Here is a 27,335-nt window from a genome sequence, read left to right as displayed (position 1 = left end):
AAACTACAAGACATTAATGAAATAAATTGCAAAAGACACCAATAAATGAAAAGATATTCTGTGCTCATGGGTTGGAAGAATCAGTCTTGTTGAAATGTCCACACAACCCAAAGCAATCTACAGACTCAGTGCAATCTTTATCAAACCCCAATGGCATTTTTCTTTTTTTTTCTTTTCTTTTCTTTTTTTTTTTTTAACGTTTATTTATTTTTGAGACAGAGAGAGACACAGCATGAACGGGGGAGGGTCAGAGAGAGGGAGACACAGAATCTGAAACAGGCTCCAGGCTCTAAGCTGTCAGCACAGAGTCCGACGTGGGGCTCGAATTCACGGACCGCGAGATCATGACCTGAGCCGAAGTTGGCCGCTTAACCGACTGAGCCACCCAGGCGCCCCTCCCAATGGTATTTTTCAAAGAAACAGAAAAAATAATCCTAAAATTTGTATGGAACCACAAAAAATCCAAACAGCCAAAGAGATCTTGAGAAAAAAGAATAAACCTGATTTCCTGCTCCCTGATTTCCAACCATATTATCAAGTTGTAGTAATGAAAAAATATGGTATTGGCATAGAAGCAGATATGTAGATGAATGGGACAGAATAGAGAGCCCAGAAATAAACCTAAAAATTTGTAGTCAATTAATTTACAACAAAGGAGCCAAGAATATTGAATGAGGAAAGGACAGTCTCTTCAATAAGTGATGTTAGGAAAACTGGACAGCCATATGCAAAAGAATGAAACCAGGTCATTATCTTACGTTATATACAAAAATTAACTCAAAATGGATTAAAGAGTAGGGACACCTGGATGGCTCAGTCAGTTAGGCATCCGACTCTTGATTTTGGCTCAATTCATGATCTCACCATTCATGGGTTTGAGCCCCGCATTGGGCTCTGTGCTGACAGTGTGGAGCCTGCTTGGGATTCTCTCTCTCTCTCTCTCTCTCTCTCTCTCTCTCTCTCTCTCTCTGCCCCTCCCTTGCTTGCACACTCTTTCTCTCTCTCTCTCTCAAAATGGAAAAAAAAAGTTAGAGAGGGAGAGAGCCAAACCATAAGAGACTGTTAAAAACTGAGAATAAACTGAGGGTTGATGGGGGGTGGGAGGGAGGGGAGGGTGGGTGATAGGCATTGAGGAGGGCACCTGTTGGGATGAGCACTGAGTGTTGCATGGAAACCAATTTGACAATAAATTTCATATTCAAAAAATGGATAAACTTTAAAAAAAATGGATTAAAGATCTGACCATAATACCTGAAACCATAAAATTCTTGTAAGAAAAAAAATCATAGGGGATAAACTCCTTGGTGATGATTTTTTTAATCCAACACCAAAAGCAACAAAAGTAAAAATAAACTATTGAGACGACATCATACTAAAAATCTTCTACACAGCAAAGGAAACCATCAATAAAATGAAAAGACAACCTATGGAATGGGAGAAAATATTTGCAAATCATCTATGATGAGGGGTTAGTATCCAAAATATATAAAGAACTCACACAACTCAATAGCAAGAAAACAATCCACTTTTTAAAAATGATCAGAAGATTGGAATAGGCATTTTTCCAAAGAAGACATCCAGGTGGCCAACAGATACATCTGTGACAAGATGCTCAACATCACTCATCATCAAGGAAATGCAAATCAAACCACAGCAAGATGTCACCTCACATCTGTCAGGATGGCTAAAATTAACAACACAGGCAACAACAGATGTTGGTGAGGATGCGGAGAAAAAGGAACCCTTATGCACTGTTGGTGGGAATGTAAATTGTTGCAGCCACTGTAGAAAACAGTATGGGGGTTCCTTAAAAACTCAGGGGCGCCAGGATGGCTCAGTTGGTTAAGCGTCCTGATTCGGCTCAGGTCATGATCTCATGGTCCATGAGTTTGAGCCCTGTGTCGGGCTCTGTGCTGACAGCTCAGAGACTGGAGCCTGCTTTGCATTCTGTGTCTCCCGGTGCCTGTCTGTCTGTCTGTCTCTCTCTCTCAAAAATAAATAAACATTTTTTAAAAATGAAAATAAGACTTCCTTATGATCCAGCAATTCAACTTCCAGGTATTTATCCAAAGAAAATATCAACACTAACTCGAAAAGGTATCTCCACCTCCATGTTCACTGCAGTGCTAATTATAAGAGCAGAGAGACAGAAACAACCTGTGTCCATCAACGGATGAATGGACCCAGGAATAGAGGTATATATGTATGCAATGGAATATTATTCAGCCATAAACAGAATAAAACTTACCACCTGCAACATCATAGATGGACCTTGAGGGCATTACACTAAGCAAAAGAGGTCAGCTAGAGAAAGACACATACTGTATGATCTCTCTTATATGTGGAGTCTAAAAAAAAAAAAAAAAAAAAAAAAGGAAAGAAAAAGACCAGCTCAGAGATACAGAGAACAGAAGAGAACAGACTGGAGGTCGCCAGAGGCAGACAACGGTGGGGCAGGGGTTGGGGGGGTGGGGGGGGATCAAAAGGTAAAAAAAGAAAGGCTATTGTGTTATAGCCATTATACAACTGGGTCTCTTTGTCAGCTGTTGCCCATCCAAACTCTCACAATGAGATGCACCTTAAAACGGTTAAGTAACAGACTCAAGACGGCACAGCAATGCAGTGATTTGGGCATGGCTTTTTCTAAGATCCAAACTCCAAACCACTGGTCTGCAAAGTGGAGCCCAAGAGAACCCAGTGTTCGAGAGGACAGGGTTTAAATATGAAAACTCTACTAATGTTTTGTATTTTGCATAATTTTTAGATGTATGCATTGCACCGGCACAGCTGTATACGGACATAATCTATCAATAAAGATACGTACCTATTTTGGTGATATGTGTCTGAAGTTCTGTACCGATGGGCAAACTGGCGAAAGAGCTGGGCTGAGTGGTCCTCACCGGGAAGGGGAGGTAGACGCTCGGTGGTGGTTTTGCCCCCGTGGTCCAGGAGCCGTGGCTCGGGCTTCCTTACGAATCACTATTTGTCAGTAGCCTCTTCGATCCCGTCTGTAACACTGTGAGCCTTGCTTGTGCGCGTGCTCATCTGGGCTCACGCCTGTGCTTCTGCGAAAGTGATCCCCCTGCAGCACTGAACCTGACCTTGCTGACACACGTAGGTTCCTCGTGGGCCGGACTGCTACAAAGCCTTGCAATTCTTCTGAGTTTCTTACGCGCTGCCCGGCCTCTTCGTGGTCAAGAGCTCCAAACGGGCACCTGGAAGTCACGGCCATCCTGTTTGCACGCTCTTCTGCCCCAGGCTTCAGCTTTAGGGGACTTTTCCAGTTATCGCTGCCTAAGAAACTACCCCAAAACTCAGGGTCCTAAAACAACATTTATTTTACTCTGCAGTCGGGCAAGGCCGGGTGGAGGAAGCTGGTCTCTGCTCTACTCGGCTTCAGTGAGGATGGTCTGGAGCTGGCGACTGGAATCCTCTGAGGGTGCATGTACGTGTTTGGTGGTTAATGCTGGGCTGTCAGCGAGTCTAATACTACAGCAGCGACACGTGGCCTCCCCATGTGGCTGAGCCCCAAAGGCAAGGGTCTTGAGAGACAGAGTGAGCCGGATAGGAGTCATCCCACCTTCCATGACCTTGGAGTCCCTCTCCCACCATAGTCTAAAATTGAGGCAGGTGCAAATTCCACCCAGCCCTGACCCCCAGCCCAATTTCAAGCGGAGGGAAAACAGACTCCACCTCTGGGTTGGGGAGGGGGGGGGGCGGTGGTGATGCTCTGGGAGCATGCGTAGAAGCAGAGATATCCCCGTGCCTTTGGGGGAAAATGCATGCGGCCACAGAGATCTCGCGACGGTGATGTTGTGGGCTCTCCCCGTCAGGAGACTCCATTCCTTTCCATTTCTAATCACGATGGGAGTAGTTAGGGCTACCTCAAATTGCAAACCTCCGTTTTCTTGTTCTTTGACTGCTACGTTTAAAATTAAAACAAAAATTCTCCATCATTTTATGGAGAAAACAGAGCACACATTCATATGGTTTCATAACAAATATTGTTTGTCGGGAGTAAAATGAGATTCTCACTGTTTATGCCAGAAGAGTGTCTTCTTACACTGATACGTGTTCTGACACTGATTTTTCAAGAGCTTTCAAAATAAATTCTTCTCTTGCCGTCTGCGCACACATTTCCATCTGTTCGTGGCTGACACGGGAGGCGGTCCAACTTCCTTCAAGGTCATTTGAAACAAACTTTTTGTTGCACGGCAGTAAACACTGTCACTTGGTAACAGACTCGTAGAATTTTTGGACGGATGCATTTCGATGCACTTCACCCACCGGCCGTCTTGGATCTGCCTACGGCTTCCCGCTGGCAGCGAGGCAGCTACGGCCGCGAGAGCGAAATCTTGGAAGAGCAGGAAAGCCTAAACTAATTAACCCGTGAGACATGTTCGAGGTTGGCCAGCCCCACCGAATTTGCCTCACCGGTAAAGCCTGGACCTCGCTCTGAGCCACAAAAGGGCACGAGCTTGGACGTGAGCCGCTCGCCTGGCGTCACGCACGATCCGGCTGGTTCATCTCCCCGGATCATACGTCCTGTTCTCAATTTCACGGTTTCCAGCTCCTGCCCCCCGCAGTCCCCTGGCCGACCTGTCCTCTGACACTGCCGGTCCCAGTTCAACAGGCTTCCGTGGCTATCAATTAAAGTCTACACTCCTTCAAGCACAGGGGAGAAAATCTGTCCCTGTATCTGGCTCCGAGTCTCTTTTCTTCACCTGTCCCAACCCCACCGGGATTGGTGGGGACCTAATTGCTTCTCGGGATCTAACGCAAGTGCTCCCGGGCAGCCTGCCCCGATCCCCATGGCCGGAGGGGACGGTCCTGACTCTGGGCCCTCACACTTACCCTCTCTACCTCGTGTGCCCACCGCTCAGAAACACGTCGTTTCACTCTTCAGCCCGGAGCTCCCTGTGGACAGAGGACCCTGCGGGACTCCCTGAAGACGTCATCAGAGCATCTGCCTCCCTCCTCCCGACACCTCTGTTCCAGGCATGACGCCATCCCTTTCCACGCGCACAGCACTGCTCCCACCAAACAGACCCTTCCGCAGGGACGCCACTGTGCCTCTTGGAACGCGCCGGTCCTTCGCCCTGGGCTAAATCCCAGGTCCTCCCCGAGGCCCTCCCACCCTCGCGACACTTCTGGTGTCAGCGTTGTGTACGTGTCCTCCGCCATCGAAAGCTGACAGGTGAAACTTCTGTGGCTTTGATGAAAACATGTCACTTTACGCCATTTTGAAAGATCTGTCTTGCTTCGCTCGCTCTCCTGGATCCGCCAAGCCCTGTTAGCAGACGCCCCGTGGCCCCACCCATTGCTCTGGGGCCCTGACCCCTGGGGGGCACGTCTCTCTCTGCTTCAAGGGCCGGGCAGGGGTTGGAATTAACACCCCCCTGGAGCTGCCCTCAACGGTCACAGACAGGAGTCCGTGTACAAGCACTTCAGACCCCTCCCCGTCGGGGGTCTTTTCTAAGGAGCCCGTTTTACATTATCATCTGAGCTTCGCCAGGGATTAGCTCCGGACGCTCACAAAGGAGGCTGCTTTGCTCCCCCATCTCCTCACTAAACCCTGGCCTCCTGCTCCTCAGGTCGGCTTTGCGCCTCAGAGCCCTCATCTCTGGTCCCCTTCTGAGGGGCCCAAACTAGGACACCACGTGTCGACAAAGACCTGCCCATGAGAAGCTATCGTATTTCCCGGTCAGGCTTTCTGTGTAACAAAGACGACCCACCCCCTCCTCTCTGCAGGTGCTTTTCCTTCCCTGGCCTGCTCTGACCGTGACCTCCAGCTCACATTTGGGCATGTAATCTGGGACCCGCCGCCCAGATCTATCCTCCACTCTGCCGACTTACATCTTTGCGAAATCCCCTGCCTCAGATCTCCCCCTCCCCGCAGGGAGCAGACCTCGATCCTTGGCTCGGCACTCGAGGCCCCTCGCATGCCCTGCTCAGGCCTGCCCTTCTGGCCTCACAGCCTCGTCTGCACTCAGCCTGTGGGGAACAAGGAAGCTCTCTCCTGGGAGGTCCCCACTTCCCGGCAGACATCACCTGGGGTTGTGAGTATTGGATGAGCTGACTTGCCACCTGCTCCGGGAAGTTTCTCTAGCCGGGGACAGGACTTCCTCCTCTGTGGACAGAACTCTGTAACAGCCCTGCTTTGACTACCTGTGTCCCGGATCTCGTCCGCCGTGTCGGAGCGCCCCGCAGTCTGCAATCACAGAACCACCATCGGCCCCCGGAGGAAGTATGACCACGGCGGTTCCAGACCCGCGGGCCTTCCGGAGCCCGCCTGCGTGGGTTTGAATCCCGGCTCCGCTGCTTAGCTGCTCTGTCGCCTAAGTTCTCTGTGCCCGCTTCCTCTGCTGAAAGCTTCGGACGGTAACGGAACCCAACTCACAGGCTCGTTGTGAGGTTCACATGACGCGAAACGTAACATGATGAACGGCGTCTGGTACACGAAGCACCTAAGAGACGTTCACCATTACTAGGAATTATTAGAAACAGTATTATTATCAGTATCGGTATTATATTCCGGAGCAGAGGTCCCCGAAGGGGGACCTGCATTTGTAAAGCTGTTGAGAAAGGGAATCCCCCAAACCTACGAGCTAAAACTTCCTCGAGATGCAGACTGGAGGAAACTAAGGGGGCATGAGAGTTAAATGCAGGATCCTGGACCAGAAAAAGGACATCTGTGGGTTAATTTGCAAACTCTGAGTAAGATCTGTGGCTGATTAACTGTACCGCGTCAGTGTTAATTTCCTGGCCTAAGGTTAACTCAGAACAAAACGCTGTAAAACTTTTCCTAGGACAGAGGATCAAAGGGCTCCCCTGGTGAGCGCCCCTGCCCGGTGACCGCCCAGAGCCCAGCGCGGAGCCACTCCAACATGGAGGGACATCTCCCTGGGAAATCTATATGTGCCCGGTAGGCAGGGCCATTTAGTCCTGGGTGGCTCCCGCAGGACCCGGCGGGCACACGCAGGCTCAAAAACAGATGGCATTTGTTTAAATGAACTTAATCAGCCCTTCCCTCTGAGCGCTCCCGAGACCGCTTTCAGTAGGTGTCCTCAGAATATTGACCTCTTCCCCAAGATCTAATGGGTCTATTTCAACTCGCTACTGCACCTCAGAACACAGAAGAGCACTTTGGACCCCTCCCCGCCCCACCTCCTCCTATACTTATGTGGCTCACCTGGAGAGACTTCTAGAAGAAAACTGAAAGCAGAATGTTTAGTTACCAGTTTCTTTTCAGTGCCGCAAATCATCATAGCCTCAGTGGAGACAGGAAATATTCCTTTAGAAAAACACGGGGCCGCCTGGGTGACTCAGTCCGCTGAGCGACTGACTTCGGCTCGGGTCAAGATCTTGCAATTAATGGATTCGAGCCCCGCATCGGGCTCTGTGCTGACGGCTCGGAACCTGGAGCCTGCTTCTGATTCTGTGTCTCCCTCCCTCTCTCCGCCCCTCCCCGGCTCACACTCTGTCTCTCTCTCAAGAATAAATAAACATTAAAAAGAAAAAAATAAAGAAAAACTCGGACTTAATGTTGTGGGAGGCAAGAAAATTGTGCCATCAATGCCACCGACCATTCCAGGAGGCGCGTCGGTGGCCTGGAGCGGGAAGCGCTGACGAAGGGGGACAGGGAAAGCGTTCTGACCACATCATGTGGCCCCTAAAAGCAAGCCCTGGGGCCCTGGAGGAGGAATAAAGAGGTCACCACCATCACTCAAGCGGTAAGCTACAATCTAGGGTTTTATCCCTGGAAACGCAGCAAGGGCTGCAGGGTGAGCAGCTGCGTATGAGGTCGGCGTCAGAGAAGCCCCCTCACCCACGTGGCCACGTCTGACCACACTCCCCACTCGTCTGTGTCAGAGCAGCTCTCTGGGCTTCAAATGGGCGTCTTTCTTGGGCCTGTGCCCTTGCCCCGAACTTGATCCTCTCGACAGATTTCCCGCCCATGCTCCGCCCCAGGGCCTCTCAGCCCCCGTTCACGGGATCTGACGCCGCTCGCCGCGTTCCAGCATCCTAGTCACATGGCGAAGGGTGGACGTGGGTGAACCAGGGTCTGTGACCTGGTGGAGGAGGAGACAGTGTCCATCGCGATCTCCAGAAGGGAGTAAACTGCCCGCCTTTTGGCATGTTCGTTCAACACCCCTGACTCTCGTACCGACTCGGGTGCCAAGGGTAGCCAGATGAGCAACGTGACCCAGAGGCAGGCGGAGCCGGGTCCCTCGAGGTCAGGCGAAGAGACAGCGGCAGCAGAACGCCACCGTGACTGCCACCAAAGCCCACAGGTAACCCCAGTCTGCCAGGCTAGGGCCCCGTGCCCGACGGGGAAGCCCAGAAGAGGCATCCGGAATTGAAGGGGGACCGTGATGGCTTTCACACCGCCCTACAGGGGTGACGTGAAGGGGGCCCCAGACCCAGCGTCCGTGCTGCAGGCCCCGGGGCTCTTCTCCCAAAGCAGCCGGCACCCTTCCAGGACAGCTTCGCGATGGCCTCCCTCCTGCGTGGCGCCCATCACAGCCTCTTACTGCCACTCTGTCCTCTTGAGGAACGCAGAATTTTCCTGACGTGAATGGGAGCATCAAGGCAGAGGGCACTCAGCTGAGAGCTCTACCGGCTGCCCACCTGGAGAGACGGGACCACAGGAAGGCCAGCGTGACCCAGAGCACCTTCCTGAGAACGGGCACCCAGTCCCCCCCGTGGCCTCCTCTGAGCACTGGACACCCCCATGAGCCCCACAGGTCTGACCCCTCCCTTTCCCCTTAGAGTAAAATCCAGACTCCTCACAAAATCCAGCTGGATGGCGAGCCCCTGGCCTCCCCTCCCAGCCCACAGGCCTCCCTGCCTCCCTCCCGACTCGGGGCCTCCGTGTCTGTTCTCTCCTCCGGCCAGAAGGTCCTTCCGCCCCTTGAATTCTGCAAGTCTCACCTCGGAGGACTCAGCCCCCAAGAAGCCTTTCCGGAAAGTACTTCCCAACACCCCTGTGCCCCACCTTCCCACCACCCGGTCACTCTCGCGACAGCATGACGTGACTATTGAAATACTGTGCTTATGGGTACATTTAGCATTTTATGATCTGTCTCCCCAAGGTAAGTCGAAGTTCCGGGAGGGCAGGGCCGCGCTCCTGCTGTTCCTACCGCCCCCCTGCGCCCCCCTGCGCAGTGTTTTAACAAACCTGTGACCCCGACGGTCACCTTGGGGGAATCTCAATGGGTCAGGCTCTGCTCACAGCACACAGCTCGCCTGTGACAGAGTGACAGGGTCTCCCACGTAATGGGCACCCCAGGGCTCAATCGTGTCCATCAGAGCTCGGCTGCGGGCCCTTCCCACCTCCACCTCAACACGGACCCCCGCCGGCACAGGTACCCGCTGCCCATCCGCCAGGGAGAACTGTGCCAACGTCTCCTGGCCTTGCGCCTTCACGGCCTCCACCACCCGCCAGCCTCTGCGTCCGATGCCAACCCATCCTCTGTGGTCTTCCCTCGGCATAGCCACACCTGCTCCAAGGCTCCCTCCAGCCTTGGTCTGCAGGCGCCCGCTCGCGTAGGAGTCATGACCGCTCTGGGGCCCCCTCATTCGAGGAGAAAAGCAGCGAAAATAAGCCACTTAACGTGACACTGCTGCTCAGTGCTCAGAGGGGAGGTGAGGGTCTCCTTCCTGACTCAGGAGATGCACCCGCTGCCCCCAGGGGAGCAGTGGATGCCCCACCTCTCACCCTGAATCTCATGAAGACGCTGAGTACTTCCCGCTAGGAGTCACCCCAGGGCCGGTGCACGAGGCTGTTAAAATCGCAACTCTGTGCTTTGGTGTCGAGCCCAGAAACGTAAATGGGGCGTCAGGGCAGGTGGACCCCGTTATCTGGCTGTTCCGCGTCCCGCCACAACTCGGGAGGACGCAGGTTTGTGAGTTCGTGGACAGCACATCGAGAGGCAGGTCCCGGCCTCCCCGAGTCTGGGTGGAACTAGCAATCGCCCCGACAGAGGGCAGCCGTGGCACGGTCACCCCGACACTTGCTCAGAAACGGCCCCTGCAGAACCTGCTGGTCCTTCCTGGGAGCCTGCAGCCCAGGGGCAGGTGAGAAGGTCCAGCTACCGTCAAGGACCGGGGAGGGACCCACCGAGGAGCCCTGTGGTCCCAGCCCCGTGCCTGCACGTGGACCAAGAGCCCGCCACTACCTCACACACTAACTGACGCTGTGACGGTGATGAGGGACCACAAGGCAGGCCGAGGCCCGGCACGAGCTAGCATCCCCAGACCCCAGGTGGGATATGGGTGACACTCCTCAGGCACTCCAGGCTGCCCAAGGACAAAAGAAAAGGGAAAAACAAATGGTTGAGAGAGATCACGGTCATACAGGACATGAGTCTCCATCAGGTTACACATATGTTGTTAGTAAATTACAAGGCAAAGGCGGTCTTATCGACGGCTTCATCCCTACAAACCTGTAGACTCAGTTTCCCGGAGCCCCCACATCACCCTCCCCTCCACAGGGATGGGGGAACACAGGCCAGAAGGAAACGGCGGCTGAAACCGAACATCCTCGTGACCTGCAGCCCGCGGACAAATGCTCGAGGCAAATACAGAGCAGAGCATTTGTCCAGGAGCCCCGCCCCTCCTGGTGGTAAGGCCTTAGTAGAGGGAAACAACTTTGACAGCAGCGAGGCCCCTGGCGCCCACTGGGTCCTCTTTAGCGTATCAAGTCCTTCTAGAAACCTCCGTTTTGCCTTTACCTCCCCACCTCTACAGTAGAGAAGGAGTCACTCCTCACGACCCCAGCGCGGCTCTTCCCGCCCACAGGTATGTCCCCGTGCTTCAATAAAATCACCTTCTTTTGCACCAACGATGTCTCGAGAATTCTTTCTTGACCATCAGCTGCGAACCCCCATCACCCCAAAACCCCATCAACAGTTCAGGGTCACAGGAAGGATTTGGGCCTTAATCTGAAGGCTTCAGGCCCCGGAGGGACGTAGCCAGAACTGTGCCCTTGAAGAGGTCTCTCTGGTCCCGGTGGGGAGCAGGGCTTTGCGGAGGGTGGATGGGAATTCAGGGAACATGCTGGAAGGTCCGCTTCTCACTGCGTCCCACGCCTTCCACAAGGTCCCAAGGGCAGGAGAGCCCAGCAGGCCAGAAGGGCACTTGGGTCCACATGCTGAGCTCCGCAGGGACACCCAGCAGGGCCACCTGTCACGGCTCATTTCCCGGGAGAAAGGCTTTCTGGCTCACCGGTCACAGCCAGTGGTGCCGACATCTGATGGTCAGCACTCTGCTGCTCTGAGCTGGGTGCCCGGAGGGGCAAGGCCCTCACTGTGTGCGTCGGCTCCTCCCAGGGCCGGCACAGACACGAGGGAAACACCCGGACCACAAGGTCCCGGCTCGCGCCCGCTGGGTCCATACCTGGATTCAGAGCCGTCTTATCTGCGGGCTGTGCGGTAGGGCACCTGGGGGCATCTCTTCGCCCAGGGGACCTGGACGGGGCGGGGGAGAGCCCACAGGCTGGGATTATGGGGGCTGCCAGGAGGGGACGGGGGCTTCTGGGAGACTGGGGCTCAGGGATCCACACCCTGAGAGGTGCTGCAGGGAGGGTGGAGGTTCTAGGGGCTTCTATGTGACCCAGGAACACACACACTGACCAGAGCAGGGGCCCTGTCCTCCTTCCTGCTTGGGGCCGGGTGGCCCCAACTCAGTGAAGTCTACACCCATCTCATGAGGGCAGGCAGCTGGGTGGGCCTCCCCCCACACAGGTGGGGTCCTGCCTGCATCAGAGCCCAGACAAGCTTCACGGGCAATTGGGGAGACATGAGATGGCTTCTGTGGGTTTTCATGAGAGCCTCCCCAGAAACTCCAGGAACAGCTGGGGGGGGGGGTCTTAAATAAGGCTGGGGTCTCTCCTTGTGCGACTGGTGACACAGGTCAGGAAATGTCATCCCAGGGAAAGGCAGGGGTGTCGGGGAACAGCCAGGAGCCACACGATGTCCCCCTGACGAGACAGGAGCAGGAAAGGAAACACAGGGCTGTCCGGGCTCCCCCAGTGTGGGAGGGGGCTGAGTGCGGGAAGGCCCTCGGCCCCTTCTCCGGAGGACCAGCCCCCCCATCGTCCCTCGACGTGATGTTCTGTGATGTTCGGTTGACCGAGACTTACCGGTGGCCCCTGTAGGCAGCACAAGCCAGCAGGGGAGGGGACCAGATAGAGGCGGCGGTTCCAGGGGCTCCAACGGGAGAGTTCGCAGGTGACACAGGGAGACATGCCATCGCATCCACATCTTCACATGGGTTCAAAGACGCAGACATCGCACGTGCTGAGGGAGGACAATGCAGTTTAGAGTTTTGAACACATTGCATGGGGCGCCTGGGGGGCTCAGTCGGTTGAGCATCTGACTTGGGCTCAGGTCACGATCTCGCAGTTTGTGGGTTCGAGCCCCGCGTCGGGCTCTGTGCCGACAGCTCGGAGCCTGGAGCCTGCTTCGGCTGCTGTGTCTCCCTCTCTCTGCCCCTCCCCTGCTCACACTGTCTTTCTCTGTCTCAAAACAAACAAACAAAAAAAAAAAACATGTGATCTGAGCAGTCGCTACATGAGATTCTCTGGGTCTCTGCTCCGTGAAACCTTGTTAAAATGACAGGACCACCAACTTGAGCGCTTGAGTCACCAGGCAGGGAGGTGGGGGCACTGAGCGCCACACAACCCACTCCCCCGCACCCCTGCATGGACCAGGTCCTGATGTAGAGGAGCACAGAGAACTGGTCTGCAGGGCAAGCAGCTCCAAACATGTGGGGCACATGGACACAAGACCAGACCAGGGGACAAAAGTGCAGGTTCCCCACCCCTGCCCTCAGACGTGCCCTGTGGGCATCTGGACCCTGCGTGTTAACTACCAGGCCGTCCTCCAGGTAATTCTGAGGCAAGTGATCCAGCAGACAGAGTTGGAGACGTGGTAAAATAGAACCCGCGGTTTTCAAACTTCCGTGAGGACGATCTCGTAAGAAACCAGTGTTATGGTCCCACATACAAGACCTTCACACTCGTACAAACACAACAGAAGCTTCCTGGGGCTCATCCTGTGCCGGGCCCTCATCTATTTTGTGCTGTTTTTACTCCATTTCTTTTCTTTTTTAATTATTTTGAGTGAGAGAGCAAGGCGAGGAGGGACAGAGAGAGGGAGAGAGAGAATCCCAAGGAGGCTCCGAGCTGTCAGCACAGAGCCCGACGCGGGGCTTGAACTCACAAACCATGAGATCATGACCTGAGCTGAGATCCAGAGTGGGCGCTCAACTGACCGAGACCCCGGGCACCCCTGTTCCATTTCGTTCCTTAAATGCTGCCCTTGCCCCTAGTTGGCTACCGCAAACCGTAAACCGGGGGAAACCAGCAACACTGAAACAGATGATGCCCAGCTCTCCGCCCCCTTTACAAGAAAACCCCAACGGGACGTCCTGACACGTGGCTGGCGCCCCCAGGGGAGTGGGCTCAGAGCCGGAGCCGAGGTCCCCAGAGAGCGGCGGCCCTGGGGTCGGAGCCCGGAGCCCAAGGAGCAGCTGTGTCTCCTCCGAGGTGCAGCAGCGGGGAGGGGGCGGGAGGCAGACCCAGCAGGTGGCTGCGCCCTGTGACTCTCTCGCTGGGCCCTCGAGTCGTCAGCGGACTGAAAGAGCCAAGCCAGTGCTTGACGGAGGGGCTTTTTTGCACCATTAAAGGAGCCCAGCTGCATTTCTGGTAAGAGGACAGTTCCAAGAGCAGCCTTGGTGGGGGTGGGGGTGGGGGGTGGCAGAGATGGGCCCCTGACCCGGGGTTTACTTTCTCTTTCTGGGTTAATCTGACAAAACTCTCACTTCACGGGTGGAAAGCTCTTCCTGTAATTTCAAAGCTAAGTTGGGACTGAGAACGAAGCTCACCGATCCCGGGGGTGTCCCCGGCCCCCTCTTGGGACGCAGCACCCAGAGAGGAAGGCGCCCATCACCTGCCCCGAGGCCCCGGCCCCGGCTCGGGCTCCCCTGTCTGCTCCTTGCTCTCCTTCGGGGGTAATGGGGGTAGGAGAGGAGCTGCGTGTGGCACGCTGGGGTCTGTGTCTCTCAACAGGACGGTGTCCCCCTCCTGTAAGGGCACATGTCACAACAGCCACTCGCATATGAAGTCACAGAAACAAGGCCGCTGTGACCTTTGGGCTCACCTGGGGGGGGGGGCGGACAGAGGGCGGAGGGCCTGAGCACCTGTCACCGAGTCCTGCCTGCTGGGGGGCAGGCAAATGGCCCCCCTTCCGCGTCTCCCTGCAGGCTCACCATGTCATACAGGCACCGAAGTCGAGGAGCCCGTGCTTGAACAAAGGACACGGAGAGCAGTGACACCGAGCCACGGTGCAGTGACACTGAAAACGGCTCGTTCCCCACCCCTGACGGAAGCCCCTGGGCACCACCTGACGGGGTTATTTTGGGTTCTCTGCAGCAAATAATTGCTTATTCTTCGGGCTGCACCCCACACTGTCGCGTCCGTGGTGTTTAGAACCGCACGTTTCATAAACTGGCAAAAATACAGGTGACTTGGAAAAAAATCGGTAATTCTATTTACAATCTCAAATGAATCCACTGGAATGTTGTTAAATTCCACCTGTTATGGGTGTAGCGTATCAGCAGAGATGGAGAGACGCAGACCCCGGGGCCACTGCGGCCAGCACCCAGGAGTGGAGAAAAGGGCAAAGTTACACTGGCCGCGTGCGATCTGCTGATGTGAACAATTGCTGAGGGGGATGTTACCGCCACATCAAAATCCTCTGTATGCTGCACAGACAGTAATGTGGATTTAAAAACGTTCCCTAGGGGCGCCTGGGTGGCGCAGTCGGTTGAGCGTCCGACTTCAGCTCAGGTCACGATCTCAGGGTCCGTGAGTTCGAGCCCCGCGTCGGGCTCTGGGCTGATGGCTCGGAGCCTGGAGCCTGTTTCCGATTCTGTGTCTCCCTCTCTCTCTGCCCCTCCCCCTGCTTCCGATTCTGTGTCTCCCTCTCTCTCTGCCCCTCCCCCGTTCATGCTCTGTCTCTCTCTGTCCCAAAAATAAATAAAAAAACATTGAAAAAAAAATTAAAAAAAATAAATAAATAAAAACGCTCCCTAACACACTGCTTCCTGGGCACCAATCCTCATTTCCCACGGGCGCTCCTGACCAGATCCCTCGGACTCCTGGGGACAGGAAAGAGCCACAAGGGGGTCCCGTCTCGTTGGCTCTCCTGGTCCCCAAGACACAGCTTCCTGCGTGGCTCCTACAGACACCCCTCACATTCCAGCTTTTCGAGGTGCACGCAGTCCAGACCCCCACCTGGCCTGGGCCAAAAGCACACAGCGTGCGGAGTGGAAAACCTCGCAGCCCCAGCTGCATCACCACGGGCCACGGTGTGGCTCGCGTGGGCCCTACGTGCTTTTGCATTTGTGAACCCCCTCCTCCATTAAAACGTATTAAAAATTAGGGGCTCCTGGGTGGCTCAGTTGGTTAAGCTCCGACTTTGGCTCAGGTCACCACCTCACAGTCCATGGGTTCGAGCCCCACGTCGGGCTCCGTGCTGCCAGCTCAGGACCTGGAGCCTGCTTCCGGTTTTGTGTCGCCCTCTCTCTCTACACCTCCCCTGCCCATGCTCTCTCTCTCAAAAAGAATAAACGTTAAAAAACAAAATCACGTTAGTGTCTGTACAGTGACCCGAACTGTATTTCAACGAGCAAAATGACCACTTGGAGGGGGTAAGGGGCGCAGGGAACAGAAGTTACGTTACTGGAGTGACTTACTGTAGGTAAATGGATGTTGTGCTCCAATTAGCGGATTTGTTTTCACTGGGGCTCATGGGGTCACCAACTCCAATGCAACTTTAGCTCTATTCTAGCACCGAGCAAATGAGTTAATTCCGTAAAACCTTGGATTGCTGTTCTGTGAGTGTTCCGCAAGACGAGCAAACATTTCTAACAAACTTTAACTTGATAAACGAGCGATGTCTTGCGATACGAGTTGTACGTGACGCTGAACGTCACATGATCACCACTGAGCCGATGGTTCTTAAAATCCGCCTTGATATACGAGTGCTTTGGATTACAAGCATGTTTCTGGAACGAATGATGCTTGCAAACCAAGGTTTTACTGTTCATTGCAGACAGTGAGAGGGGTTTCTCACTGTTGGAGAAGAAACTCATAAATTAGAAAAGGGGGGGTGGTAGAATGAACCCTGTGTGGTGCTGCAGGGGATCTGGAGGTGTCAGCGTGGACTTGAACTCACGGCCACGTGCACGCACACGCAGATACGGGTATGGGTGTGGAGGAGCATATTCACGTTGTAGAAACTTCCATAAGACACACGTCCTAGGTCTGCTCACCGAGGAGGCTCACGTTGACCCCAGAGAAGGGAAACCCAGCGAGCATACCCAGTGCCTAGACCTTGATTTCCAAATTCATTTTCCAATCACAAGGCACGTCTCCTGAGAAATGGTTTGCTCCAGGGCTGGGGCACTGAGTACACAGGAGAAGCCGAGAGCATCTCGCGAGCCAGAAACCAAGCACATGCTCCACAGAGATGAGGGCGGGCTAAGGACAGAGGAGGCAGCTTGGGGCCGCTCTGCTGGCCAAATACGGGACGATCTGAACCACAAAACCACCACGGATTATATCCAGTAAAACAAAAGAACCCATGAATCCACACCGACACAAATAAATAGGTGGGGGGAAGGAGAAGCTTTTCCAACTCATAAAAGTATCACGGACAATAGGAAAGCCCCACTTGGAAAGGAGCACAGCAGAATCGTTTCAGGCCAGAACCATTCACAAGAGATGAATGCCGTGAGAGAAAGCACGAGAAGCAGGATATTTACAGTTCCAAAGTGTTTGCCCACAAATACTTATTAGAAAAGACAACCACATTAACTTGACAATGGGCAAATCTGGCACATGATACCGTGAACACAGGATCAGAGCGAACCTCACTTGTAATAAAAACAGGCATAAACTCAGCGTGTGAGAGGGGCGCCTGGGTGGCTCAGTCCATGAAGTGTCCAACTTCAGCTCAGGTCACGATCTCACGGTTCGTAGGTTCAAGCCCCATGTCGGGCTCTGTGCTGACAGCTCAGAGCCTGGAGCCTCCTTCGGATTCTGGGTCTCCCTCGCTCTCTGCCCCTCCCCCGCTCTGTCTGGATCTCTCAAAAATAAAGAAAAATGTTAAAATAAAATTTAAGCTCAGCACGTGATCGTGGACTAGAACAAAACACGGGTAGTACGCCCGGCCAACTGCATCAGGTCCTCCGTTAAAATCGTAGGGATGTCGATGCATTACTTTTCCGACTGCACCGTGCTCAGGTAAGAGAAGGCGCCCGTGTTTAGGAAACACGCTAAAATATAGAGCGGTCGGTACTTTCAAACATTTCAGAAAAATAACCGTGTCTGTGAGTGGGTGTGTATACGTACGTGTGTGTGCGTGTGCGTGTCTGTGCACGTGTGTAGGCAGAGAAGAAATGATAAAGCAGGTGTGGTGAAATGTTAACACGTGGGGAACCTAAGTAAAATCTACACGGGAATGCTTTGTACTATGTCTTTTCCAGGTCTGAAATGATTTCAAAATAGTTAAATCGAGGACGAACACTGGCTGCTCGTGTTAACCAAAGTCACCCTTTTGAAACAGCTCAATTCAAATTGATCATAACGTAGCTTCTAATCTGACAAACAGCACATAACACGGTTCTAAAACTGACACGTGAAGGTGGTTTTTCTGGGACACTTGCCATCGCTTTGTTTTTAAGTTCGATAACGATAAATCACGGGACGTTTCTCCCGAGAAGCAAAGAATCATAGGGGCGCCTGGTGGCTCAGTCGGCTGAGCGTCTGCGTCTTGCTTTCGGCTCAGGCCACGATGTCACGGCTCGTGAGTTGGAGCCCTGCATCCGGCTGTGCGCCGACCACTCAAAGCCTGCTTGGGATTCTCTGTCTCCCTCTCTCTGTCCCTTCCCCTGCTCGCTCTCGCTCTCAAGATAAAGAAATAAACTGAATAAGAAAGAAGCAAAGAATCATGGGTGGGACGCCTTTTGCTGAGAGGCTGTATCACAAACATTTCTCATATTCTGGACGTACGGTCCAAGAACAAGTTCTTGGAGCAGCAGAGGCCCCCTCGTGCCTTTGATCTACAGAGTGACCATGCGGGGCTGGGGGGGACCTCCTCTGCCTCGACCATCCCAGGGCCACGTACTAGTGGGGACATCCCGTAGCCCCCGGCCCACGGGCCTACGGTCACGTTGTCTCCTAGTGACGGAGTCCCGGGTGGGACGAGACAGAAAGCCTCCAGTCTCATCAGGACCATGAGCCCCGCCTCTGGACATCCTCCCAGGCCCCTTCAGCGCCTACCACTGGCTCCCCACTCCCCCGCGGAGGCACACAGGGCGCCAGGTGCCCTGCGGGGACTTGTGCCCGGGCGCCAGGCCCCAGCGCAGAGGGGCTCCCCACACTCCCGGCTTTGCCTGCTTCTGGTATATTCCCAACAAACAGGGCCTACAGCTCCCTTCCAAAGTTCTGTCCCCAGGGAAGGAGGCGAGAAACGTCTGGAAATTGGCTCTCCCTTCTCTGTGCCCCTCACACCGGCAGTCCTGCACCAGTGACCAAGAGGCACAGAGAATGAAGTCTGGCTTCCTTGTCCCCGGGAAGGACCTAAAGAAGCTTGGCCTGAGATGCCGTAGCCCTGGCCGGTGCCTTCTCCCTCCCTGTGCTTTCCTGGAAGCCCCTCCCACACTGGACCACCCGCTCCTTGTCTCTGGGGAGCCCGTAACCAGAAGGAACGCTATGAGAATCGATGGCGCCAAGGTCTGCGGAAGACCCCCGCAAACCAGAAGGCCCTACAGGTGAACACGGCCTCATTACCACTACGGACATTTGGGAACCGGTCCTGCCCGTTGACCCCCCACCCCCTGGGGCCCGTTCCCACGCGGCCCCGAATCTCAACTTTCTCTCTGCTAACCTGCAGGTGCCGTGGAACAGACCAGCTCCAGACTTGGGGGCTCAGACCCCTCACCGTTCCTCCGGGTCCTGCTTGAGCGGGTGCTTCTGCGGGTCCTGCCGGGGCCGACTCGGGCCCCCGCGCTCGGTCACTGGGGTGGCCGTGGCATCTTTAATGCCATCTCCCTGAGCAACGTTCCTGGAGAACAGGAGCAGGGACAGCAAGCGTGCTGAGGCCCAGGCGTGGCGGTCACGCGGCGTGCCTGACGCGCTCTGCAGGTGAAGACGAGTCACACGGCCGGCCCAGGCGCGGGGGCGCCGCATTTCACCTGCCACAGCGCCGCATCCACCCGGTGGGGTGTAAGCAGCGGGGTCACAGGTCTGATTCGCGCATCTCCAGGGAGCACGCGGCACCCGCTGGTCACGGGGCGACAGTCACCTCCCCAGGACAGGTCGCTGATCGAGAACCGTCCACCTGGGACACAGCGGCCGGATCTGAAGACCCTGACCTCTAGGTGCGGCCTTGGAGCCAGGCCCCTCCACACCCAACAGGCTGGCCGCGTGTGGCTGTCCCCTGAGGGCCCCTCATCATCACGTCTGTCCCCCCACAGGAGGAGCAGGGTCAGACTGGAGGACAGGGTGGCAGTTTCGGACGTGGAAGGAGCTTGAAGTATTTGGGCTCCAATATGTGTGGTGCTGGCGGGATGTCAGCAGGGCCCCGGTGACGCCAAATGTCTGGCTGGGGACAGAACCTGCCGCCCCTGGGGCAGGAAGAGCCCTTCCCCCAAGGGCGGGGCAGGTGTGTTAGGAGGAGGGGTGGGGGCAGGGCAACGCCAGGTGGGAGGACACCGCCAAGTCCAGAGCAGGACCCATGGGCTGTGTTCCGTGCAGAGCATTATTCCAGGAAAAAGGACAGGCTGATTGCAGCCACTTTGTGTCACCAAAAATAGTTGCTCCTGAACCTGCCTCGTGTCTGTTTCTCTCTGTCAACCTCAGAGAAGCGGGATGAGACACGGTGACCCCGCCTGTGCCGGGGATGGCAGAGCTCGCAGAGCGGGTGTGGCTGAGACCCAGGCGTGTTCTCCTTCGGGGGGTTCGGCTGTTTCCACCTTCTCTGAGGCTTGGGAAACCGCCAGCCTCCCCCACCATGAAAACGACCCCCTCCAGGAAGCCTGAACAACGTGTGAGGGGAAGCCGCATCCATGGCGGTGACCCCTCCTCTCTCTGGCTCTCCAAGGTTCGGGCCCGAGCGCACAGGGCAGTGAACACGGGAGAGTCTACGCAGCTCTGAAGCATCCAGTCGTCGCTAGAAGCCGTGCGGGGTTCTGAGTATTTGAATCCACTTCCCAAAGATGCTGTGATGCGGGTGCGGTCACCGGCCCCGTTTTGCAAGATTAAGCCACTGGCCGAAGGCCATGGGGGCTGGAAGGTGGCAGGGCTTGGACGAACCCTGTTTTACCGCAAAGGCCTTTTTCTCAATACTAAGGGTTCCAGGTCCCCCCGGCGCCGTCAGGAGCCTCAGATCCACCGTGTGGACCGAGTACAAAACACGCACACGTGCCGTGGAGACCGACGGCATGCCGTCACTTCCAGGTCATGATGAAGTCCTCACAGCTTGTCCTGAGCCTCCCCCGCACGCACTGAAATGCATCCACGACAAGAGGCTGGCCCTGCAGCCGTTCTGACCCGCTATGCACGTGCAGTGTAGGCTTACGCTCCGTCCCTCGCCTTCCTCGCCACTGTTTTTGAGTTATTTCTTCCACCGGGCGAACTCCTAGGAAGTGGGGCTCCAAAACAAACCAAGAAAGTTTCTTTCGGGTCCAGTCCAGTGCTGTTCCTGGGTCTTTACCCTTAATTATTTACAGACGCGGGTTTGGCTGACGGTGGACACAGAGGCCCCGAGATCGTTCTCCCTGTGAAGGCCTGCGTGACAGGGCCACACCTCACTCGCCTCCCGCAGCACCGGGCAGGATGGGGTGCAGAAGAGTAAGAACAACCAGCAACTCTGGGCCAGGCCCTGCGCTTGCGCTGGGAAAGTTCCTGCGCGCCCGGTGAGCACGGACGGCACGTCCCCATCACACCCACCTGCCCCGTCGTGACGGGGAAGTGGAGGGGAGCAGAGACCCACACTCGCGACCTGGGGTGGATTCACGGTGGTAACTGTATTTAGTGGGTCCGAACTAACATTTATTCTAACCGGAACGAATTATCTGACTAGAGGGAATCATCGGAGCACTGAGGAGGTCACAGCGTGTGTTAAGTGTTATGTGTTTAATACTTGTTACACACATGCATTTGTGTGAACATACACACACACACACACGTTTCGTATTGTGGATCGTGTTCCGAAACTGTGTGAAAGCCACTGGCTCGTCCAAATCCCAACCATTCCTTCTACTTTCTATGCTGCCTCTGCAGAGAAAGAAACCTTCCAAAAGTATTCCAAGCCTCCTGGAAACGTTCTGGAGCCTTCCCGGCCCGGAGTGCACGTGGGAAGGTGCGGCCAGGCTGAAGCCGTGTGGACGCGCCCCCACGCTCCCTGCCCCCCCCCCCCCCAGTGCTGGCGGAGGAGCTCTGAGCCACAGGAACGTCTGTGGGCAGCTCCCCCACGCGGAACTGCTGTCTCCCGCGGCCGTAGCAGCCCGCAGAGACACACGGTGAGGCCCCATGACAACCGCCAATAGTGGATGGAGATCACCTAACTTGTGATATCACTTAATGGTAAAATGGTAGCAAACGATAGGGAGAAAGGGACAGATAATACCACCTGATACCGTTGAGCGCCAGAACCACGATCACGTACCAACCACGGGACCCTCAAGCATGTCAGCCTGTGACCACAAAGACTACAGTTTCCAAGGTTTTCTGGGGCCCTTCCGCCTGAGACCAGACTCCTCGCCTGGCGGCTGCGCCCCACCTCTGAGCAGGTCCTCTTGTGTCTGGAGGAAAAGGGCGGGAGGGAGAGAGGCGGGGGATCTGCGGAAACAGCCCTGCTTTGCCAACGGGGAGACTGGGGCTGAGCAGGTCATGCAGTCTGTGAGCACCGGGGCCTCCCTCTCCAACGGAAATGAGAAGGATTCGCGTTACTTACAGGGTTACCAAGATGAGTTAAGATCACACAACCCAACCATGTGCTCGAAGTTCACTTTATGTTGATTCAAGGGCGTGTAAAGGCCAGAAGCAAAGGGACGGAAAAGATACTTCACACAAATGGAAATCAAGAAAGCAGGGTGGTAATACTTACGTCAGAGAAAATCGACTTTACGTCAAAAATTGTCACGAGAGGGTCGCCAGGGTGGCTTAGTCGGTTAAGCATCCGACTTCAGCGCAGGTCATGACCTCACAGTTTGTGGGTTCGAGCCCCGTGTTGGGCTCTGTGCTGACAGTTCGGAGCCTGGAGCCTGCTTTGGATTCTGCGTCTCATTCTCTCTCTCTGCCCCTGCCCTGCTCACACTCTGTCTCTCTCAAAAATAAATAAACATTAAAAAAAAATAATCTCTGACACGGAGGAGGATTGAGACCCCACCAATCTCCTGACCACAAGGGACTAAACTAGAAGTCAACAGCGTAGGGAAGGATGGGAATTACAAATAGGTGGAAATTAAACAGCACGCTCTTGAGCGATGGTGGGATCAAAGAAGAAACAAAAAGGGGAAACAGAAGATACCTGGACACAAAAGAAAAGAAAACCACTGATGCGGCAACTGGCAACCCTAAGAGGGAGGTTTACTGGGACAAATGCCCACATGAAACAGGAACAAAGACCTCAAGTAACAACCTAACTTTGCATCTCAAGGAGCCAGAAAAAAACACCAGCTATGTCCAACCTTAGCAGAAGAAAGGAAATAACCACGGAAGCCCTCACTTGGTCCCTTTTTAAGAAAAGAGAGAGGAGGGAAATGCAGAGAGCTCGGAGCGGGTCACAGGTGGCGAGGCAGAGGCGGAACCAGGCTTCGGGCGCTGGGGGTACCTGACCCGGGAACCAGCGAGCCCCCGTGACCCAGAGCACAGATCGCGGCCCGTCTGCGGGGCCACCTGCTTCACGCCTCATTCTCCGGGCCGTGGGCCCACCTTCCCGTCCCTGCTCTCGGAGGCCGTCTGCCTCCCCGAGTTAGGGCAGCCCCACCACGGCGCCCGTCTCTCAGACAGGCAGGCCCTGGCTCACCCCCGATTCCAGGGGCGCGGAGGGCGGAAGGGGTGGGACGGGTGTCCGCTCAGGTCCGACCACCTCCCCTCTGCGCATCTTCCTGCTGGAGCATAGGACCCTCTGCTCAGAAAAACGAGCGTACACGCAGTGTTTGCACATAGCCCTGGAGGCTCACGGATCCTCTGAGGCCTATCGGTGAGCCGGGGACCCCAGGCAGGGAGTCAAGTCCCCTCCTCTTCACCTCTTCTACCCTGAAGGAAGTGCGTCAACCATATAACTTGTAGCAAGTCAACGTACACGGTCCCGAGGTGCTTCTCAGGGCCTGATAACAGAGTGCTCCCTGGACCCAAACACGGCGACTGCGGCCAGGTCTTACCTCTGCTTTCCCGGCCACACCTCCTGACAACCCACCCGCGCCCGCCGATCTTTCTCCTTCGGTCTGGCCCGCACCTGCCGCCCCAGCGAGTAACACTCCCCGGTGGCCTTCCCCATGCTCGTGCACGCCCACACCATCCTCCCCAGGCCCGTGCGCCCTCACGTTGTCGTCCCCACGCACGTCGTCGTCCCCACGCACGTCGCCCTCCCCGTGCACGTACACGCCCACGTTGTCCTCCCCACGCCCGCGCAGACACGCGAACCCAAGGAGGAGCTCTCCGCTCACTACGTACGGATCAGCCGACGTCACTGCAAAGGCCAAAGTCAGTAGCGCTGAGAGCAGGTGCAGCCGTGCCCCGGGGACGGAAGGAGGTCAAGCACACCGAGCCCGTGTCTCCTCTCTCTTCTGCTTTCCTCCTGGTGGGCCTCACCCCGGACAGGCCGCGGTGAGCGCCCCCAGCCCCGCGCTCCTAGTCTCCTTCTAACCGCCTCTCCCGAGGGCCTCAGCTGAGTCCGCAGAGACTCGAATCACCTGTGCTCCCACGAGCCAGTCTCTGCCGAGAGGGAGGTGGGAGACCCTCGCCGGCCACGTCGGGTCCCCTGCTTGCCCTGGACGTGGTCCCCCAGCTGCCAGCGGATTTTCCTGGCCACAACCTCCCCGAGCGAAAGGGTTTCTTCAAAGGAGTCAGAGGTGTCGGAAGAACGGGGGCGCAGCGCGCAGAAAAGACGCACAAAGGCCTGTTCCCGGACTACCTTTGCTGTTTGCTCCCCCGTTCCCAGAACCATAGTGTTGTTTTAATTTTTTAACGTTTATTTATTTTGATTTGGGAGAGAGAGAGAGCGCGCGCCCGAGCAGGGGAGGGCCAGAGAGGGAGACACAGAAGCTCCAGGCCCTGAGCTGTCAGCACAGAGCGGACATGGGGCTCGAACTCACCAGCGGTGAGATCATGACCCGAGTCGAAGTCAGATGCTTAACTGACTGAGCCCCCAGACGCCCCCAGCATCATAGTTTTATAGCTTCTCTCCACACACCGGGATAAAGACAGCTTCCTCCAAGCTCAGCGGCTACCCTGGGGTTCTCTCCACTCCAGTGCCATCCTTCCTAGGGTCCAGATGGTGGACCCCAAAGCAGAGGGACCAGTGACGCAGCAGAAGCCCGAGCTGTCGTGGCTCACACCCTGAAAGATAACATAGATTTGTTCTCCAACCTTCTGTCCTTGCTGCTGAGTTTATAGCCTCAAGAGTAATTTTGCACATGTGTGCCTGAGTTTTGCCATCCTGACTCGGGGAACAAGGCCATCTGTTCACAGCTACAGATGATTAGGAGGAATTCCGAGGCCACCTAGAATTTATTTTTCTAGAATCCCACAAAAGGATTCTGATGAAGCACACACTGCTCCCCGTGGTTTCTCGTCACACAATAACCAGCATTACTCAGGCTCTATCATCTCTCCAAAGTGGAGGAGGAAGTGATGGAATTTTCTGGATAAGCTCTGTTTAACACTTGCCCTGCCTCCTGCACAGTCAGCTCCGAGAAGCAAATCAGATCATGTATGGGAACCTACTTTGAAAATTATAAAGTACAATTCCAAAGCAAGCTATCATTGTCATTAAATAACAAACAGTTACCTATGAAATCGGCCAACAACGGATTTTGTTGTTTAGAAACAACTTTCTAGATATGGACTGTCTTTCCAGCATCCTGGCACTTTCTCAGGCTGTGGAAATTAATAAGATGGTCTCAGAGGTGCACGCTTTCTAGCAGGGAGCAAAGTCGTGACCAAGTAATCGCCGAACAGTGGGATCGGAGGTGGGCACTCCTCGCTCTTACCACGAGAGTCCAGGATAAGAGAGGCGTTTGGATTCCTTGGTCTTTCACGACCCATGTGTCATCGCGGGGAGGGAAGCCCCTTCTGCCCTCGAACAAATGGACTTTGATCCACATGGATAGCTTGGGCCACAAAGCATCACGATTGTGGTCCTGCCATGACCTCCAATCAGACCAGGGCGCCTAGCACTTGTCTCCAGCGTGCACGAGACGGACGTCCATGAGAGCTCATCCTGCACGATGTTTATTCTGTCGGGTGGAGCAGTGAATGACGGAGAAGAATGACCGTGTGAATCAGAAAACAGAAACCGAACACTCTGGAGACAGAAAATGAATCTACCCCCTTTGAGAACCGTCCCTTTGCAGTTAGTAGATGGCACTGTCTTTAATTAATCGCTAGTGAAGAAGAAAGCACAAAGCAAGCATGCCACGCGCTCCCCCACCCGTCACTCTCGCTGGTGGGTCCTACAGCACAGCACCCGGGTGTCCCTGGGCCGCACCCAGCCCACAGGACGCAGGGGACCCGCAAACCGGGGCCGCTCGTCAGGTAGCTCACCGGTGCTGTTCACCCCGACAGCTCACATGGAGGGTGAGGGGCTGCGGGTGGGGGCAGGGAGACGGGGTCCAGACCTTGTCTCAGGAACCACAACACACGCGAAGCCGAGTCCAGGGCACGGCCACCCTCCAAGGCTCTGGTCTTCATCCCACACGTGGTTCTCGTGGCCCGTCCAACCAGCAGGTATGGAGGGCTGGGAGGGGTCTGCTCCATCAACACGAGGGAGCGAACCCGAGAACTAGGAGTCGCTGCCTCCAGGGAGCAGGTGATGCAGCACGAGAGGGGAGGGACGGTCCCCGGCGGCCGGCGAGGGCCACCCCAGGTGAGGCTGGACAGTAGATGAACCACTTCACATGGGAGCAGGTGGGAGGGGGGAAGGGCGTCATCCGGAAGATGAAGTTGATGGAAGGCCCGGTGTGGCCGAGTGTATCGAAGGATTTACACAATTGGGACGAGTTAGTGATAAACACCTTAAAAACTAAGTGAAAAAGACCATTACTAACATCCCCCCCCAGAAAACTCCCAAAAAGTTCTGCCACAAAGGAAATGTGACTGGCTCGGCTGGTGAACAGGATTGGCCTGGTCATAGTGACGTAAACCCTGACTGTGGATGGGGTCAGAACTGACCCTGAAACACTCTCGGGAGGCTGCGGAGAAAGGAAGCTTGCCTGAGCAGGGCGGTGAAGCCTCGTGTTCTCATCTTGTACACAGCAATCCAAGCCTAGCACCTGAGAGACGGAGCCAGACCTCCTCGCCAGAGAGTTCAGAGGAGCTGAAGAGGGTTGTTTCTGAGCTGTGAGAAGCGACTACAGGGAACAGTGTCGCAAGCCGGGTGGAACAGTCTGATTTCCTGACTGCGCACGTAGCCTGGCTGGAAATCAGACGGCACAGGAACAGAATGAAAGCAGCGTTACGAGCCTCGATGCTGAATTTGTCCTAAGTCAGGCTGCCAGATAAAATATGCAAATCCCAGTTCAGTCTGAATCTCAGATGAACATCAACGTTCTAAAATTTTAATTTTGGGGGACACCTGGGGAGGCTCAGTCAGTTAAGCGTCCTTCTTTGGCCCAGGTCATGATCCCATGCTTCGTGGGTTTGAGCCCCATCAGGCTCCGTGCTGACAGCTCGGAGCCTGGAGCCTGCTTCGGATTCTGTGTCTCCCTCTCTCTCTGCCCCTCCCCTGCTTGCACGCTCTCTCTCTCCCTCTCAAAAATAAACATTAAAAAAATTTTTTTAAAAATTATTCACTGCTTATGTGAAGTTTAAATTTAACTGGTCTTCTGTATTTGTATTTGCTAGAAATGGCAATCCTAATCGGGAGAATATCCTATTAACCTTATTCGCTGTGGCACAAAGGCCGCCTTACGAAGAACCCTGGCAGAAACTCCTTTAAGGTCTCAGTTCCAGAAGGAGTTAGATGATCTTGTGAGCAATTAATTCATTTTTTCCTTCTGGCCACTATGAGCCGTGTAGAATTGGTCTGGGTGAGACT

General features: G+C 55.0%; 1 protein-coding gene across 1 annotated transcript in view; it reads right to left on the bottom strand.

Moving 5' to 3' along the window:
• Window positions 1-24,245, bottom strand: part of LOC115505512 — a 152,444-nt gene extending 128,199 nt beyond the window's left edge. Inside the window, exons 1-4 of the mRNA XM_032591865.1 lie at window positions 24,068-24,245; window positions 23,535-23,768; window positions 19,267-19,412; window positions 19,014-19,210 (exon numbers count right to left, since the gene is read on the bottom strand). Of these exons, the coding sequence (XP_032447756.1) occupies window positions 19,014-19,210; window positions 19,267-19,412; window positions 23,535-23,768; window positions 24,068-24,245 (755 nt within the window). The remainder of the gene's footprint in view (window positions 1-19,013; window positions 19,211-19,266; window positions 19,413-23,534; window positions 23,769-24,067) is intronic.
• Window positions 24,246-27,335: the final 3,090 nt, after the last annotated feature.

Source organism: Lynx canadensis, chromosome F1 (genome assembly GCF_007474595.2).
Source record: "Lynx canadensis isolate LIC74 chromosome F1, mLynCan4.pri.v2, whole genome shotgun sequence".
Lineage (NCBI taxonomy): Eukaryota > Metazoa > Chordata > Mammalia > Carnivora > Felidae > Lynx > Lynx canadensis.
The sequence above is the reverse complement of the archived record's forward strand: the minus strand, read 5'-3'. Positions and strand labels throughout refer to the sequence as shown.